At 34.4% G+C, this 13,950-nt stretch overlaps 1 protein-coding gene across 1 annotated transcript in view; it reads right to left on the bottom strand.

The window, feature by feature from the left end:
* Window positions 1-608: 608 nt before the first annotated feature.
* Window positions 609-13,950, bottom strand: part of Dhx15 (DEAH-box helicase 15) — a 37,638-nt gene continuing 24,296 nt past the window's right edge. Inside the window, exons 7-14 of the mRNA XM_032917002.1 lie at window positions 12,778-12,864; window positions 11,750-11,899; window positions 11,107-11,215; window positions 10,409-10,600; window positions 7,596-7,718; window positions 4,374-4,564; window positions 2,006-2,175; window positions 609-1,177 (exon numbers count right to left, since the gene is read on the bottom strand). Coding sequence (XP_032772893.1) covers window positions 1,060-1,177; window positions 2,006-2,175; window positions 4,374-4,564; window positions 7,596-7,718; window positions 10,409-10,600; window positions 11,107-11,215; window positions 11,750-11,899; window positions 12,778-12,864 — 1,140 coding nt within the window. The 3' untranslated portion in view covers window positions 609-1,059. The remainder of the gene's footprint in view (window positions 1,178-2,005; window positions 2,176-4,373; window positions 4,565-7,595; window positions 7,719-10,408; window positions 10,601-11,106; window positions 11,216-11,749; window positions 11,900-12,777; window positions 12,865-13,950) is intronic.

Here is a 13,950-nt window from a genome sequence, read left to right as displayed (position 1 = left end):
AGTACTGTTAACTAGCCACATCCACCTTCTCATTTTGGTTCCAGAAGGATTATAGTTTGTCTACTGCCTGTTAATACGAAGCTCAACTTCTCATTTTTAACACACTATACAAATTACACTATAAAAGCTTCCAACATTCAATATTTAGCAAAACTAATGGCGATCCAGAATACTGTTCCTTCCTATCCAATACAAACAAACATGTGCTAGCTAGGGGGCTGGAGCCCTTAAACTGTTCATCTGAGTACAATAAGACCTGGCACAACGCATTAAACAAGGTAATAAATGATCAGCCTTATGAAATGAGCTTTGAGAAGAATGAGGACAAAACCATTCTTCCATTATTCTGTCTCTGGGGATCCAATTTCAAAAAGTATTGCACACTTTATCCCATTAGATTACACAGTGATTAACCTAAGAAAGTGCTACATTATGCTCTTTAAAACTCAGGTTTAATGGCTACTGTACCTAAGGAGTACTCCTTTCAAAAAATGCTAAATATGTAGTAACAGTATAATTACAATGAAAAAAGAAAAATCCCAACATTTGGGAAAAGCGGCCACTCACTATAGACAGTCTTAGAATAAAAGATACGGAAGAACTTGGGCCAAGATTAGTATAAATAGACTTTATTGAAGTCAGTGCCTCTGTGTGGAGACAGAAGATTGTGTCTACAGAAGCACAAGTTGTAACATTTCACAACTTCTAAAAGGAATGTCAACAATTACAACGATCATGCATACCATGGTCGATAATCACATTTTAGAAGCATTTTCAACCATTTCTAAAGAAATGCTTATAACATTGTTATATATAGAACTACTTTCAATAAACTGCAAAACATTGATCGACTTTTCCAGTATGAGCTACAGTGTCAACACAAAAGGGAGGCATAAATGTTTAATTTATGAAATCAGAATGGAATATTTACTGTAAAGAAAAATTAAAAAGCTTTCAAATAAAGGCCATTATTGAACCAACATGAAGAGCACAACTTGAACTTGACTTCATTCATCTTTAAAGCTGTCCTCTGAATAGCTTCAGTTCTAAGCAGTGAACTCAGTACTGTGAATATTCCTTGGACTGAAGTTTGGCAATAATGCGGTCCAACTGTCTCTTTGCTTCACACTGTGGGAAATTGCTCATGTCATAATATTGAGGGGCAATTTTCACCAACCTGTCCAGAATGGGGGGGAAGAGTTATGAAATCAAGATTTAAGTACTAGAGTTGCTAATAATGACACTGCTGCTGAATGAAGGCAAATATTCAAATACAAATCAATGATAAAAGATCTAAAACGCCATCTTTACAAACATCAGTTTAGGAAATAACAGCTTAGCAAAAATATAAATCTTCTGTTGATCTTATCAACTATGAAAAAAGTATCAGGATTAATTTTTCTAATACTTATTTATATTAATATGAAAACACAAAGCTTGAGTGTTTCATTCAACCACACTTTTCAACCTGTATTTTAAAGGTTATGGTTTTAATAGTCAAACAACTTCATCTCATTATCAGTATTAAGAACTACAAATATAAAACTGTATCTTTTATAAACTATACATTTTAACCTTGGCAAAACATGTAATAAAATGGTAACGTTCTAAACAATTGAAGTGTCAAAAGCCATAAATCAGTGACGGATGGAAGCTGGGAAATCCTAAGTGACACAATCCACCATAAATGCTTTCCAGTCCACTTGGCTGACATTCCCATAACTTACAAAATGATGGTGGTAGAGAAATCACAAGGGCATCATTTGGCTAAAAATTGAACAGCCAGTCTTAATTACAATTTTTAGAAGCTAATACGCTAGGGAACAATCTGAGGTAATTTTTATCTTTACATATGGATGCATATACACATCTTTACAAAGATATACACAGCTAACTGAGAAGTTCAAGCTACACAATGAGCAGAGAAGGATACGTTCATCTACTAGACATATTCTGTCCACAACAAAATATTAAAATCAAAATCGAAAACAGTGTGCTTACTTACCATTCTGGCTTGATATCTGTACAGGTTCGGATATAATTCTTTGTTGTGAGCACAAACTCATTATAAAGCACCCATTCAGGCTTGTGATCAAGCACAGTAGAGGGATGCAACTGGACCACCTGGTTATCTTTCACAGTTAAGTAATGCCCTGTTCGTTCTAAATGTGCCACCTGAAACAAAACAATTAGTTTTTCCAGTGAACTATTTATAAAATAGCATGGGGATATTTACATGAAAAGAGAACTCAAACTTAAAAAAAAAATCTGTGACTTTTGTTTTACTGTGTGTGCACATACATGCTCGGGTGTTTTGCTTGCCTATTTGTGTACCACACGTGTGGCTGACTAAGGAGGTCAGAAGAAATGCTGGATCCCCTTAGAAACTAGAGTTACAGTTGGTTTTTTGATTTGAGTGCTAAGAATTGAACCCAGGACTTCTGCAAGAGTACTCAGTGCGCATAACTACCGTGCTAACTCCCCAGCCTTCATTCCTATCTCAGGCATGTATCTTCAGCACCACACACTAGCTACAAACTAGACAAATATTACCACACTCCTAACGCGAAGAAAAGAATTCTAAGCAAAAAGAAAGCAGCAGCCTACAAAGAAAAGAAAATGGTAAGAAAAAAAGCATGGAAAGAAAGATCACATAATTCTTTCCTATTTTCTTTTCCTAATTACACACTTACATTCATGATGCCTAACAACTAATAGTGCAGGACAAGAATGTTTGCCCTTCCCAACTCTACATATTATGTGACTTAATAATTTAATAACAATTAATGAATATTTATACTGAATATATACTAGGTGCCAAGTACCGTTTCATTTGTTGCCACTTTCTAGAATAGGAGCTGAGATACTACAGTTCTTAAGCACAGCTCGCGCTCTCTCTCTCTCTCTCTCTCTCTCTCTCTCTCTCTCTCTCTCTGTGTGTGTGTGTGTGTGTGTGTGAAAAACTTTAAGAAATACCAAGAAAAAGTTATTACATGTTAGTATATATTAAAATAAATTAAGTCTGGAGAAAATAAATTTATGCCTGATTGTATTGTTTACCTCATACCACTATAAGCATTCCTCCTAGACATAGAAACTACACACACCTGTAATCCCAGCACTTGAGAAGGCAAAAGAACCACTGGAGTTTAAAGCAACCCTTTTGTGAGACTCATTCTCACAAAACCACCAACCCACTTTTTCCTTATACTTTAATTCAAAGACAGATACTTCACAGGATCTCCTTTGATTTTAGATTATGGAACCAAATGCATCCATATTCCTTCTAGCTATTGAACACAAATGGCTTTAAGGCTAATGTAACTGGTTTAAGAAATATTCAAAGACAGAATAAACAAGTATGAGATAGACAGATTATTTTGAAAAACAATTTCAACTCAAGCAATGTATTTTGAACTTAACTACCAGAAAAGTTTTTATACATCATTTTGTTTTACCAGACCCTTAAATTTTCAGGAGCTACAGAAGTGGCTTAGCAGTTAGAGTATGTGCTCCTCTTTCAAGGGACTTAAGGTTCAATTCCCAGCACCAACATGGTGATTCACAGCCCACTCTAACTCCACTTTCAGAGTATCTGAAACCTCTACCTGAACCAGGCATGCAACTTATCCAGACATACAGGCGAAATACCCATACATAATCAAACAAAAAAATTTTAAAACCTGCTAAGAGTATTTATCTGTTTTTTATTCCTATTCCAATGACCTCTAATACATACATTTAAATTAAATAACTTATAAAGAAAAATTCAGAATGGCTTAAATCAAAGGACACATGCATTTTAGTGTCCCAAGTTAGTCATAAATACCAATGAGCACTGTACAGAAACAAAGGAAATGTAGTTATTTAAATATGGAGACATGGAGGCTGGAGAGAGGACTGAGGAATTTAAGAGAACAGGCTGTTCTTCCAGTGGACACAATGTGTACACACACACAGGCGAAACAGTCACATGGAAAATAGTGGAGATGCTTAAAAGGGAAAAGAGACTGTAGGATTCATGCATTTAAAAGCTTCATTTTGGTGGTCTTATGATAATACATTTTAATACCAAGAGTTTGAGAAACTTTAGTAGGTTTATCAAAACTCAACGGCTAAAATTTCTATTTGTACCTGAAAAGGCCAAGGTACTCATTTGTTAAAACAAAGACTCCAGTTACTTCTAACATTATATCCAAACAAACAAAACTTCTTAGTTAATTAAGGCACTAACCTGTCACTCATAAGATAGGATTCTGCATAAGTAAATCATTCAAAGAAACTAGACCTAACAGTAAGAACCAACTTTTTTAGACACTTTTCAACTCAAACCAGACCAAAAGCAAATACTGCCTGGTCATTTAACTACTTACCTGCATAAAATACCCAGTAACCAATGCTTTTCTTATATTAATATAATAGTCCCTGCTTGTGAAATCAGTACTTCGACGAGGCAAATTAAATCTGTCCATAATTCTTGATAGCTGCTGTCGTACATTGTCTGCAGACATCAGGGACCGGTAGTTAATGAAGTTGTCATAACACCACTGAACAGATTCATGATCTAAAAAGTAGGAGGGAAGGAAGAAAAGGAGACCATGAATCATCCACACAGTAGAAAACTTTGAAAGGCATCTTTTTATAAAAGAAAAAAATAGGCTGTGGGGCTGGAAAGATGGCTAAGTGGTTAAGAGTGTGTACTGCTTTTTTAAAGAACCAGAGGTCGGTTTCTAGCACCCATGCTGTGCAGCTCACATTAGGACACCTGCAGCTCCAGGTCCAGGAGGATCTGAAGCCTCTAGTCTTCTCAGGCACTTACATTCACCCACAGACAAACAGACAAAAACAAAGATCCACAACAAGATAAAATCTGTAGTAAGAAAGACAAATAAACTAAACTGAGAACATTTATACACATCTTCTTTAAATAATTACCAACTTTTCTTAAAAGAAAAAAGCAATAAACCTCATTCAAATGAATTCAAATAAACAGTACTAAGGTTTCTGGCTAATCGGTAGTAAAACAATGATTTTGAATCAATGGTTCTTAGCAAATTGAATTATTTACCTATTAACAGCCACCTGGCTGTTTCCAACAAAGGATTTATTAGACACTGGTAGATTCAGAGAACTTGGTAAAATGCCAGATTTTGCTCATTTTCAAAGAAATCACAGCCTTAGCTGAAGAAAATCAAATACAACATTAATGAAGTGAACTTCAAACAAGTAGCATGATGCTCTCTAACTGCCTAAACTAGTCCAATACACCGAGATGCTAAATTCTTACTGCAGCAACACCTGCCTGAGCAATTTACAAGCAAGAATTTTACTGTCATCTGTGTCTTCCAAGGCCTATGAATAAGCATGCCAAGTATTAATAATTTTACTACATATTATCAAAAAGGTATTTCTCTAATGATTTCTTGAAAATATCCAAACCAGTATTATTCAACTCATAGCTCAAAAGGTACCATTTAAATCAAAGGGAAAGAATACTTTTGGAGTAGCCTATTTTTGATGACAGTCACACAAGAAAACTGCAACATCTGCTTCACAGATCTTTGATATTGATAAAATTGAGAGGGTTTCAAAATTGAAAAAGTATAAAAGAAGAAAGCATTAAAAACTAGAACTAGGTCTTCTTAAGCTATTCTAATTGTAGTAAATTGTTTTGTACTTGGTGCTGGAATTCAAGCAACTGAAATGTTCAAGTTTTAAACAGACTTAAATAAGTAGACAGGCTTACCATTTTACAGAATATACTGCCATTTTAGCGTTAATAAGCAGTACTATGAAATACATCTTCCAACGAACTGAAGAATTTGAGCAAAAGCTGGGCAATGACAATCTCTAAACTAAGGTGTTGCTTTACATACACTAATCAAGAGTGCAGCTTTTTAAAGTTTCCCAATTTTTAAAACTCAAGCATCAAAGACTAACAAGAGCTTGGTGTGGTTAAACACGCCTGTTGTCCTAGCTCCTCAGAAAGGGAGTATCATCCAAGTTAAATGTCTGCTTGGATAAATCAACTAACTATCTATCTATCTATCTATCTATCTATCTATCTATCTATCTATCTATCTATCTATCTATCTATCTATCTAACTAGCCAACTGACCAATCAAATGACAGTGTTAGTTAAGATAACCACATATCACCTGATGGCTCTACCACATTTCTGATAAAAACAAAACAAAACAAAAAACTAAACGGTATAAAAAAAATCTAAACTAATACTTGCTAGTTACTCCTTACAATGCCAAGAGCTACTTTAAATATTCAAAGGCAAAGCACTTGTATGTTAGAATGAAGACTCCCCCACCAAAAAAAAAAAAAAAAACAAAAAAAAACAAAAAACTAGAATGAGGACTCCCTATATACAGTAGTATTACAATATAACCTAAAGTTTAATTGTAAGTATACAGATATTAAGATGTCATTTTATAACATAAAATCTTAGCCTCCCCATATTTCCAAGATAAAAATTCAATAAATAGAATTTGAAACATTCAAATAATATGGTGATCTGAAAATTTTCTTTTTACAAACTGCATTTCTTATTTTTAATTCTGTGTGACAGCAGGTAAGTTGCTAGTGGAGGCCTAAATCTTCAGATCCTCCTGGATCTAGAGTTAACAATTTTTGTAATCATTCAATGTTGAGTGTTGGGAACTGAACTCAGGTCCTTGGGAAGAACAAAAAGGGGCCCCTAATCACTGAATCATCTCTCTAGCCCCAAAAGTTTGTATTTTAAAAGGTAACAGTTAGTGAGTAAGACTAACTGTTCTACTTTGAAAGTATCTGTTCTATCAAATACATGTGCTGCCTCTGGTATAATACAAGGACACAGAGTAAGAGGTCTAAAACCCACCAAGGCTTACCACCCTTTTCCTAGTAACTAGAAACATTTAATTAAAAATCATGCCTCTAGGGAATTAATATTACTTTCTAATTCATTTTCTACCTCTGGCTTCTGTTGATAATACAATAGGCAGAGTAAGACATCTTTGGATATCCACTGTTTAATATTTTCATCAAATTCACCTACCAAAAAGTCAAAATACGCATATAAATACTACTTGTATATTTGAACCTCATAATTGCTTTGATAAAAATTAGAGAAATTAATAATTAAGTGGGCAACAAATGTCTTAATTGTATAGGTTAGAAACCCTGCAAGTGAACTTTTACAGACACTAGTAGTATGACTGAGAGCAGGGACTCAAACCTACTGCCTGTTCAATTTGTTAGTTTTATTTAAAAAATGTCAGTGTCGATTACATAATACAAAAATTACTGGAAAATGTACATTTAGAAATAAAACATAAAGCCTATCACAATTTTCCTATGTTGGCAGTAATACAGGTTTCATTTGTATCACTGTATTTTTCAAGTTTTATTTAATTGTTCCTCTTTCCTTGAATATAAACCCTAACAATTTTGGAAGAGGTTGGCAATTCTATTTTAAATGCTAGTTAGGAGTTTTCCTAACAAATCTTGTGACAGATTATAAATGAAATCGAGATGAAAAAATTATCTTCTATGTTGCAAGTGACATTCAGACAAAAGAGTACCTTCAATCTGACTTTACTTACTTTGTTTAAAAGCGTGGTAAACATTCAGCAGTGTCAGATGATCTCCATCTATGTGGGCAAATCTCATCTTGGCCTCATCTGCAGCTTTCTTGGCCTCCGTGGGGCGAACAAAACACTGTGGGACTAAACAAGGTTGGTATGGGCCCAACACAAACGCCCATATCGATGAGTCACGCATTCACAGATAGAGGAACAAGGCCTAGCTAGGTCAGTTCACAGAGCATAGGGCAGGGCAGGATGGCCTCCAACTGCATCTTGGACTGTTTACTACCTTGATTTGGTACATCACCTAACCACATCTGTAAGACAAGAGGGTTTCAAAGCTACAGAGTACCTGATTATTTTAACTAGATCTAAAAGTAGGCATCAAAACAGCTATTCTGAAGGCCATCAAATTACTAGAAAGCTCAACTTATTTCAAAAACCAGTGCTGATAGCTCTACCAATAACCAGAAGTATGGTATCAATAGCCTTTTAGTTAATTGTAATTTTTCAAAAGGCCATCCATTCAATCCACTGAATGGCTGTAGTTAGGAAGCTGTACTTGCCCACTGAGAAACTAAAACAACCAGTCTACTGCCACGTTTCTATCAAAATTGTTTCCCTAAATCTGTGGCTATTACCAACTGGTGGGTATCACTATTAGCACCGGTAAGCAAAAGCATATGTAAACATTAAAAAAAAAAAAATTCAAGAAATCTTGGGTTTGATGATAGCAGTAGTGGTGGAAGGTTAAACCGCCTTAGAATTAAGAAAATTCAAGAAGGCTGGGATATTCAGTCTAATGTTGCATTTTAATAACAACAACAACAACAAAAAAACAGTTAATAAAGCCCCAAGTTTAAAAAAGATTTGAATCAAACCCTCAATATAAAAGTAAATCCAATATTAAAGAATTGACAATTAGACTCAAGCAGTCACTATTTCAAGGGTCGTCAAAATATTGAACTACAGTAGTTGTTTAGAGCCTCAAGATTAATTCACAAACTTAAGTTCTTACAAAGTATGCACTACATTTTTTTGAAATACAACCTTCCTTAATTCACTTTAGCAATTCCATAGTTAGAAAAAGCAGTAACAAAATAAATACTTAACAAGCTTGGGACTTTTCAATATATTTTGAAGCTCTTATATAACCTTACCAATAAAAATCATGATCAGTTCAGATAGAAAATAATGGGAATAATCAACAATGAGATCAAACACAGCATCAAATTACTCTTTCCCTTATAGTTTCCCCCTTTAGAGATGCCAAAGTAGCCAAATAAAGATGTCAAAGCAATCACAGTAAGCATTACAGATCTTGCTTAATGTAACTGAAGCGAGGTAACTCATCAAAGTCCAGAAACATCTCACAGCTCTAAACACTAACGTGAGAGCACATAGGCCTCTGGTTTTCAACTCAGAATCTCAAACTAATGAGAGGAAGAAAAAAGAAAGAAAAAAAGGGGGGAGGGGGAAGCTTCACAAGCTCTAACTGCTTTTTGTCCATAAATAGCTTGTTTAAAAAACACTGTATGTATATTTATTTTCAATAGTGTAAAGACAACCACCAGAGGTAAATCCTGGGCCTTTCCTAATTCCTACTACACATAAAACTGAGATCTAGCTTATTAAGTTCAATCTCACCACAATGGCCCACTGGAAAGGACTAATAATCTACGTACAGCAACAGTACTGTTTCCTATGTCTGAGATGAAACCCGCAGGGAGAGAAGTCCTAGCAAACACCACAAGCGCACTGTCTACTAATTGTCGCCCTCCTTCTGAAAACTAGCGTCGTTGGGAGATTATGACAAGCATAAGCAAGGCAGACAACAACCTACCACCACCTCTGCAAGTGACAATTGATTAACACTGACACTGCCCTGCCCGTCTGCTCTGAGTCTGATCAGTCATAACTCTGCAAGAAAACATTTAGCTACTTCTTAAGTAAGTCACACCATTAGAATATACCATCATCTGAACTATGCCATAATTATATTTTAGAAAACTTTATTCTTTAATTCTGTAGATTTTTGAATTTTGGCAATAAGTAATTCAAACCAATAAACCATTCTGCAATTAAAAGTCAGTTCTCTCCAGCACTGAAACTCGTAATATACAGTACTATGATTACATTTAACTTTAAAAAAAGAAAAAAGAAAAAAAAAAGATTTCTGGAAATCTAATTTCCAAGTTAAAGTTTTATTGCCACTAAGAAAGAGCACTATTTCTCAATGTTTAAATATTATCAAGTTTATAAAAGATACTTCTTTAAGCAGGTGCTTTCTGCCATTGTGAAAGATTATCAAAATCAGGCTTTGACTTCAAGTCCTAAATTATACATCACTACTTCTATGTGACCCTAAATCAGAAACTTGTGTTTGTCACTGAATACGCCTACATGTAGGAAATGGTCAATTTAAATGGAACACAGGCTCAGTGAATAGTACCAAGTACTAACAAAGTTGGTGTACTTTCAAATAAACTTAAAATAGGACTAAGGGATCTAAAGAAAAAAAATGCAGTTACAATTGCATTCAAATTTATTCTTATTGCAATTTCTGTCTGTATTCAATAGAGCCAATGTTTTACTATATTTTGGGCATAAAAACTTTACTTCTGTAAAAATTTTTATAAAGCTATTTACAAGATATTTAGGAAACAAACTAAGTTCCTTAAAACCATCTGTAAAATCTATTACCATACTGAGTAGTAGTAATGATGATGATGATACTACTAATAATAGTAATAATAATAATGGTAACCAACAGAAGGGAAGTCCACCCAAACTCTGAAGAGCTAGGGTTTTGGTCCCTCTCCCTCTATTACCTGACAACATGGCAGTAATAGATAGGACCTCATTAGAACAGTTGTAGTCACAACTTGCAATAACCATTTTAGCGAGCTGGGGATCTAAAGGAAATTCTGCCATCATGGATCCCAATTCAGTCAGATCTCCATCATCATTTAAAGCAGCCAAATAATTCAAAAGTTCTAGCGCTCTCATCAGAGTTTCGGGAGCTAAGTAAGGGAAAAAGGCAATCTATTAGATGAGTTGTCTTAAGTAAGCAAAAATATGACAAAGTGCAAACTATTATAAGCAATCTCATTTTTCATTCATTACTGGATCCAGTTCAGAACTCAAATTGTCATCAAATTCAATAATACAGATAGAGCAAACAATACTATACTAAAATGACTTTCAAGCCAGACATTGTGGGAAATACCTATAAAGGATATCTTTAGTAAGACTAAAGCCAGCAGACAATTATTTTCCCATGAAAAATTATAAGTATAAAAATAATTTTTATATTTGCTTACTTTGGCAATAATTCAATTAATGTAAATTCCCAGAATAACATCTAGAGGGGACGTATTCACTATCATTAATTAACTGCTACTATTTTTAAAGTTTTAATGCTACCCTACCCCATAAAACCAATCTTAATGCATATATACTTTATAGGACTCAAAGAAATACATCTTCAATTAACAGAGCTGAAAAAAGGTGCTGTTTTAAGTCATACCTGGTGGGTCCATAAAATCAAAATGTACCAAGTCATCAATACCAAGCTTCTTCAATTGCAATACAACTGATCCTAAATTAGAACGCAGAATCTCAGGATAGGTGTTATCCTAATAAAAGCAAAAGCACATGTTATGATAATAACACTCTTTGTCCTTGCCCCCTCAACCTCTTGCTTTGGCATTATATAACTTGTACATAACTATCTCACAGGGAAAAAATACTTTAGATTATCCTAAAAGAAAAATCATACTTTTCCAACTACTTCTGTATTGTTTAAGTTTTGGAGCTAGCCACCTGAATTTGAAAACTTAAATATAAATCAGATAGATCAATATATTATACCATAACTAATTTGGGGCAAAGGTAAGCACTTAAGGTTCTAAAACAGTGGTTCTCAGCCTTCTTAATGCTGCCCTTTACTACAGTTCCTCGTGTTATGGTGACCCTAAACATAAAATTACTGCTACTTCCTAACTGTAATTTTGATACTGATATGAATCATAATGTAAATATCCATATTTTCTAATGGCCTTCAAAACCCCAAAGGGATCACAGCCCACGGGTTGAGAACCGCTGTTCAAAAATGTTAGCGAAATAAAGAAAGTTCTTTTTTCTTAAATGCACATAGTATTACTCCTTACCTGCATTTCTGTTTTATAAGCTTTCTCTGTGTACAGCCTGAAGCATTTCCCAGGTCTGGTACGTCCAGCTCGACCAGCCCTTTGCTGAGCTGAGGCTTTACTAATTGCTGTCACCAAAAGAGACTCAACTCTGATTCTAGGATTATATACCTATCGGAATGGAGACAGTTTATTATTCTTTCTTCAGCAAAACATGAAATTAAATGCAACACAACACTAACAGGCTACAATTAATGTCAAATAACTGGTAGTTTGCTGACCATGACAATCAATCAGCTTCCACACTGTTCATCTCACAGTCTTTGTTTCTTTTAGGCATTCTGGCTACCATTCCAAAAACTGAAGTTAAATGTCTAACACACAGAGGGCTTACATCTGTCTCTCTAAAGTTATTACTATGTTGTTAGGTGAAAGAAGAATTTTGCCAGTCCCAAAGAAAGACAGACAGACAGCAATTTAGTTATCTGTTCTTAAGAACAAGCAGTGAATAAGTTAGTCACATGCATTCACTTTAACGTGAAAGCTTTTTTTTTTTTTTTTGAAAGCTTTCTGTTAATAATATACCTATAGATTACATTGTGGTTACTTATCCAAATTTTTGAACATTTTAGCAACTATTCATTTAGAGGTAACTGGGTTCCTTTTCCTGGGGAATTAAAGTATTCCAAAAGAATGCCAAGTATACAAAATAGAAACTAATTTTGGACAAGTGGCTGACCAACATTAAGTATGATCCGGGATTTTCTATTACTACCATTTTTCTCCATACATGAGACCACATGCCTAAGCCACCATCATACACAAAAGGAACACAAAACTTTTATACCGAAGCATGTGGAAAATGTGGCCTAGATTACTGAACACAGCTTTAATTTCTAAGAGCAAGAAAGAATACAGGGATGTTATAAATTTCAAAAGGAAATCCAAAATTAGAGAAGTAACCCTGAAAAACTGTTTTAGCCACAAGATAAGCAAGCATTTAGCATCCTCAGTTCACATTATATAAAGTAAGCTCCAGCCATAGCTACCTTTTGCTTTGCAAATCCAGGGTCAATTACAAACACCACACCATCTATTGTCAAAGAGGTCTCTGCAATATTAGTTGACACAACCACCTGTTCAGAAATCAAGCAAAATAACCATGACTTAACCTACTGTCACTAACAAAAGAACTTTTAAACTAGCAATTCTTTATCAACACGCGATTATCAAGCAGTGATTATACAAATAGAAATGTAGTATCAAAAGGCAAGTAATAAAATACACTATTAAGCACAGTTTATAAAATCTCAGATTGAATATTCCCTTCAAAGTTCACATAAGCATGTATTCCACTATTTTCAGGCAATATTTACAAGTCTTACACACACAAACACACACCAATAATTTAAATAAAAATGGCAGAGTGAACAGAAGTAAATTAATAAAAACAGAAAAGCAAAACCAAGGTACAATTCAGTAAGAATTGGCAGATCCTCACAATGAAATGTAAACAGGAAGGAGAATGCACAGATTAGCAAAGAAAAAATAAATGTACTAATAGAATGATACTTGATGCATTCACATACTATTATGATAGTCTATTCACAAATTTGCACCATTTTCCTAGATTTTAGAATGTCTTCAGAAATTAAGTTTGAGAGGGCTCACTCAGCTTAGAGAGTGCTTGACTAGCAAGTCCAAAAAAATAAGGCTTGGTCAAGGAGGATGGAAGGGGATAGGATACCGGCAGGGACGACACAAAACTGGTTTTACTTGGGAAATGGTATTAAATACGTTCTCTATTAAAACAAAAGGAAATGATGGTAATGTTGACATTTAGAGACATGTATGCAACATGTTCACATAGATGTATCAAAGATATATCAAAGTCTGCTCCTACGCAGCCTGTATAATTTGGACGGTGAGGTTAGACATAGAAAGTATAAATGACAAATAAATACTTTGAGTTTTAAAATGTGGTTATTTTTTAATTCAAGATAAAAATAGCTTTTAGCATAGGACCTGAATGTTAAGACAAAATTTCTAAGAAATTGGTCAGCTTAGCCAAGGGTTTATACGTGACTATAGAGACACACAAGAACAGAAAGAACTTGTATTCTCCCTATTCTTTTACTTCAGGGGGGAAAAAAAGCAATCTTTTAAGTTAAAAACCTTAAATTCAGTGACTAACATTCACTACTCTAAATAATATAGATTTC

Source organism: Rattus rattus, chromosome 11 (assembly GCF_011064425.1).
Source record: "Rattus rattus isolate New Zealand chromosome 11, Rrattus_CSIRO_v1, whole genome shotgun sequence".
NCBI lineage: Eukaryota > Metazoa > Chordata > Mammalia > Rodentia > Muridae > Rattus > Rattus rattus.
The sequence above is the reverse complement of the archived record's forward strand: the minus strand, read 5'-3'. Positions and strand labels throughout refer to the sequence as shown.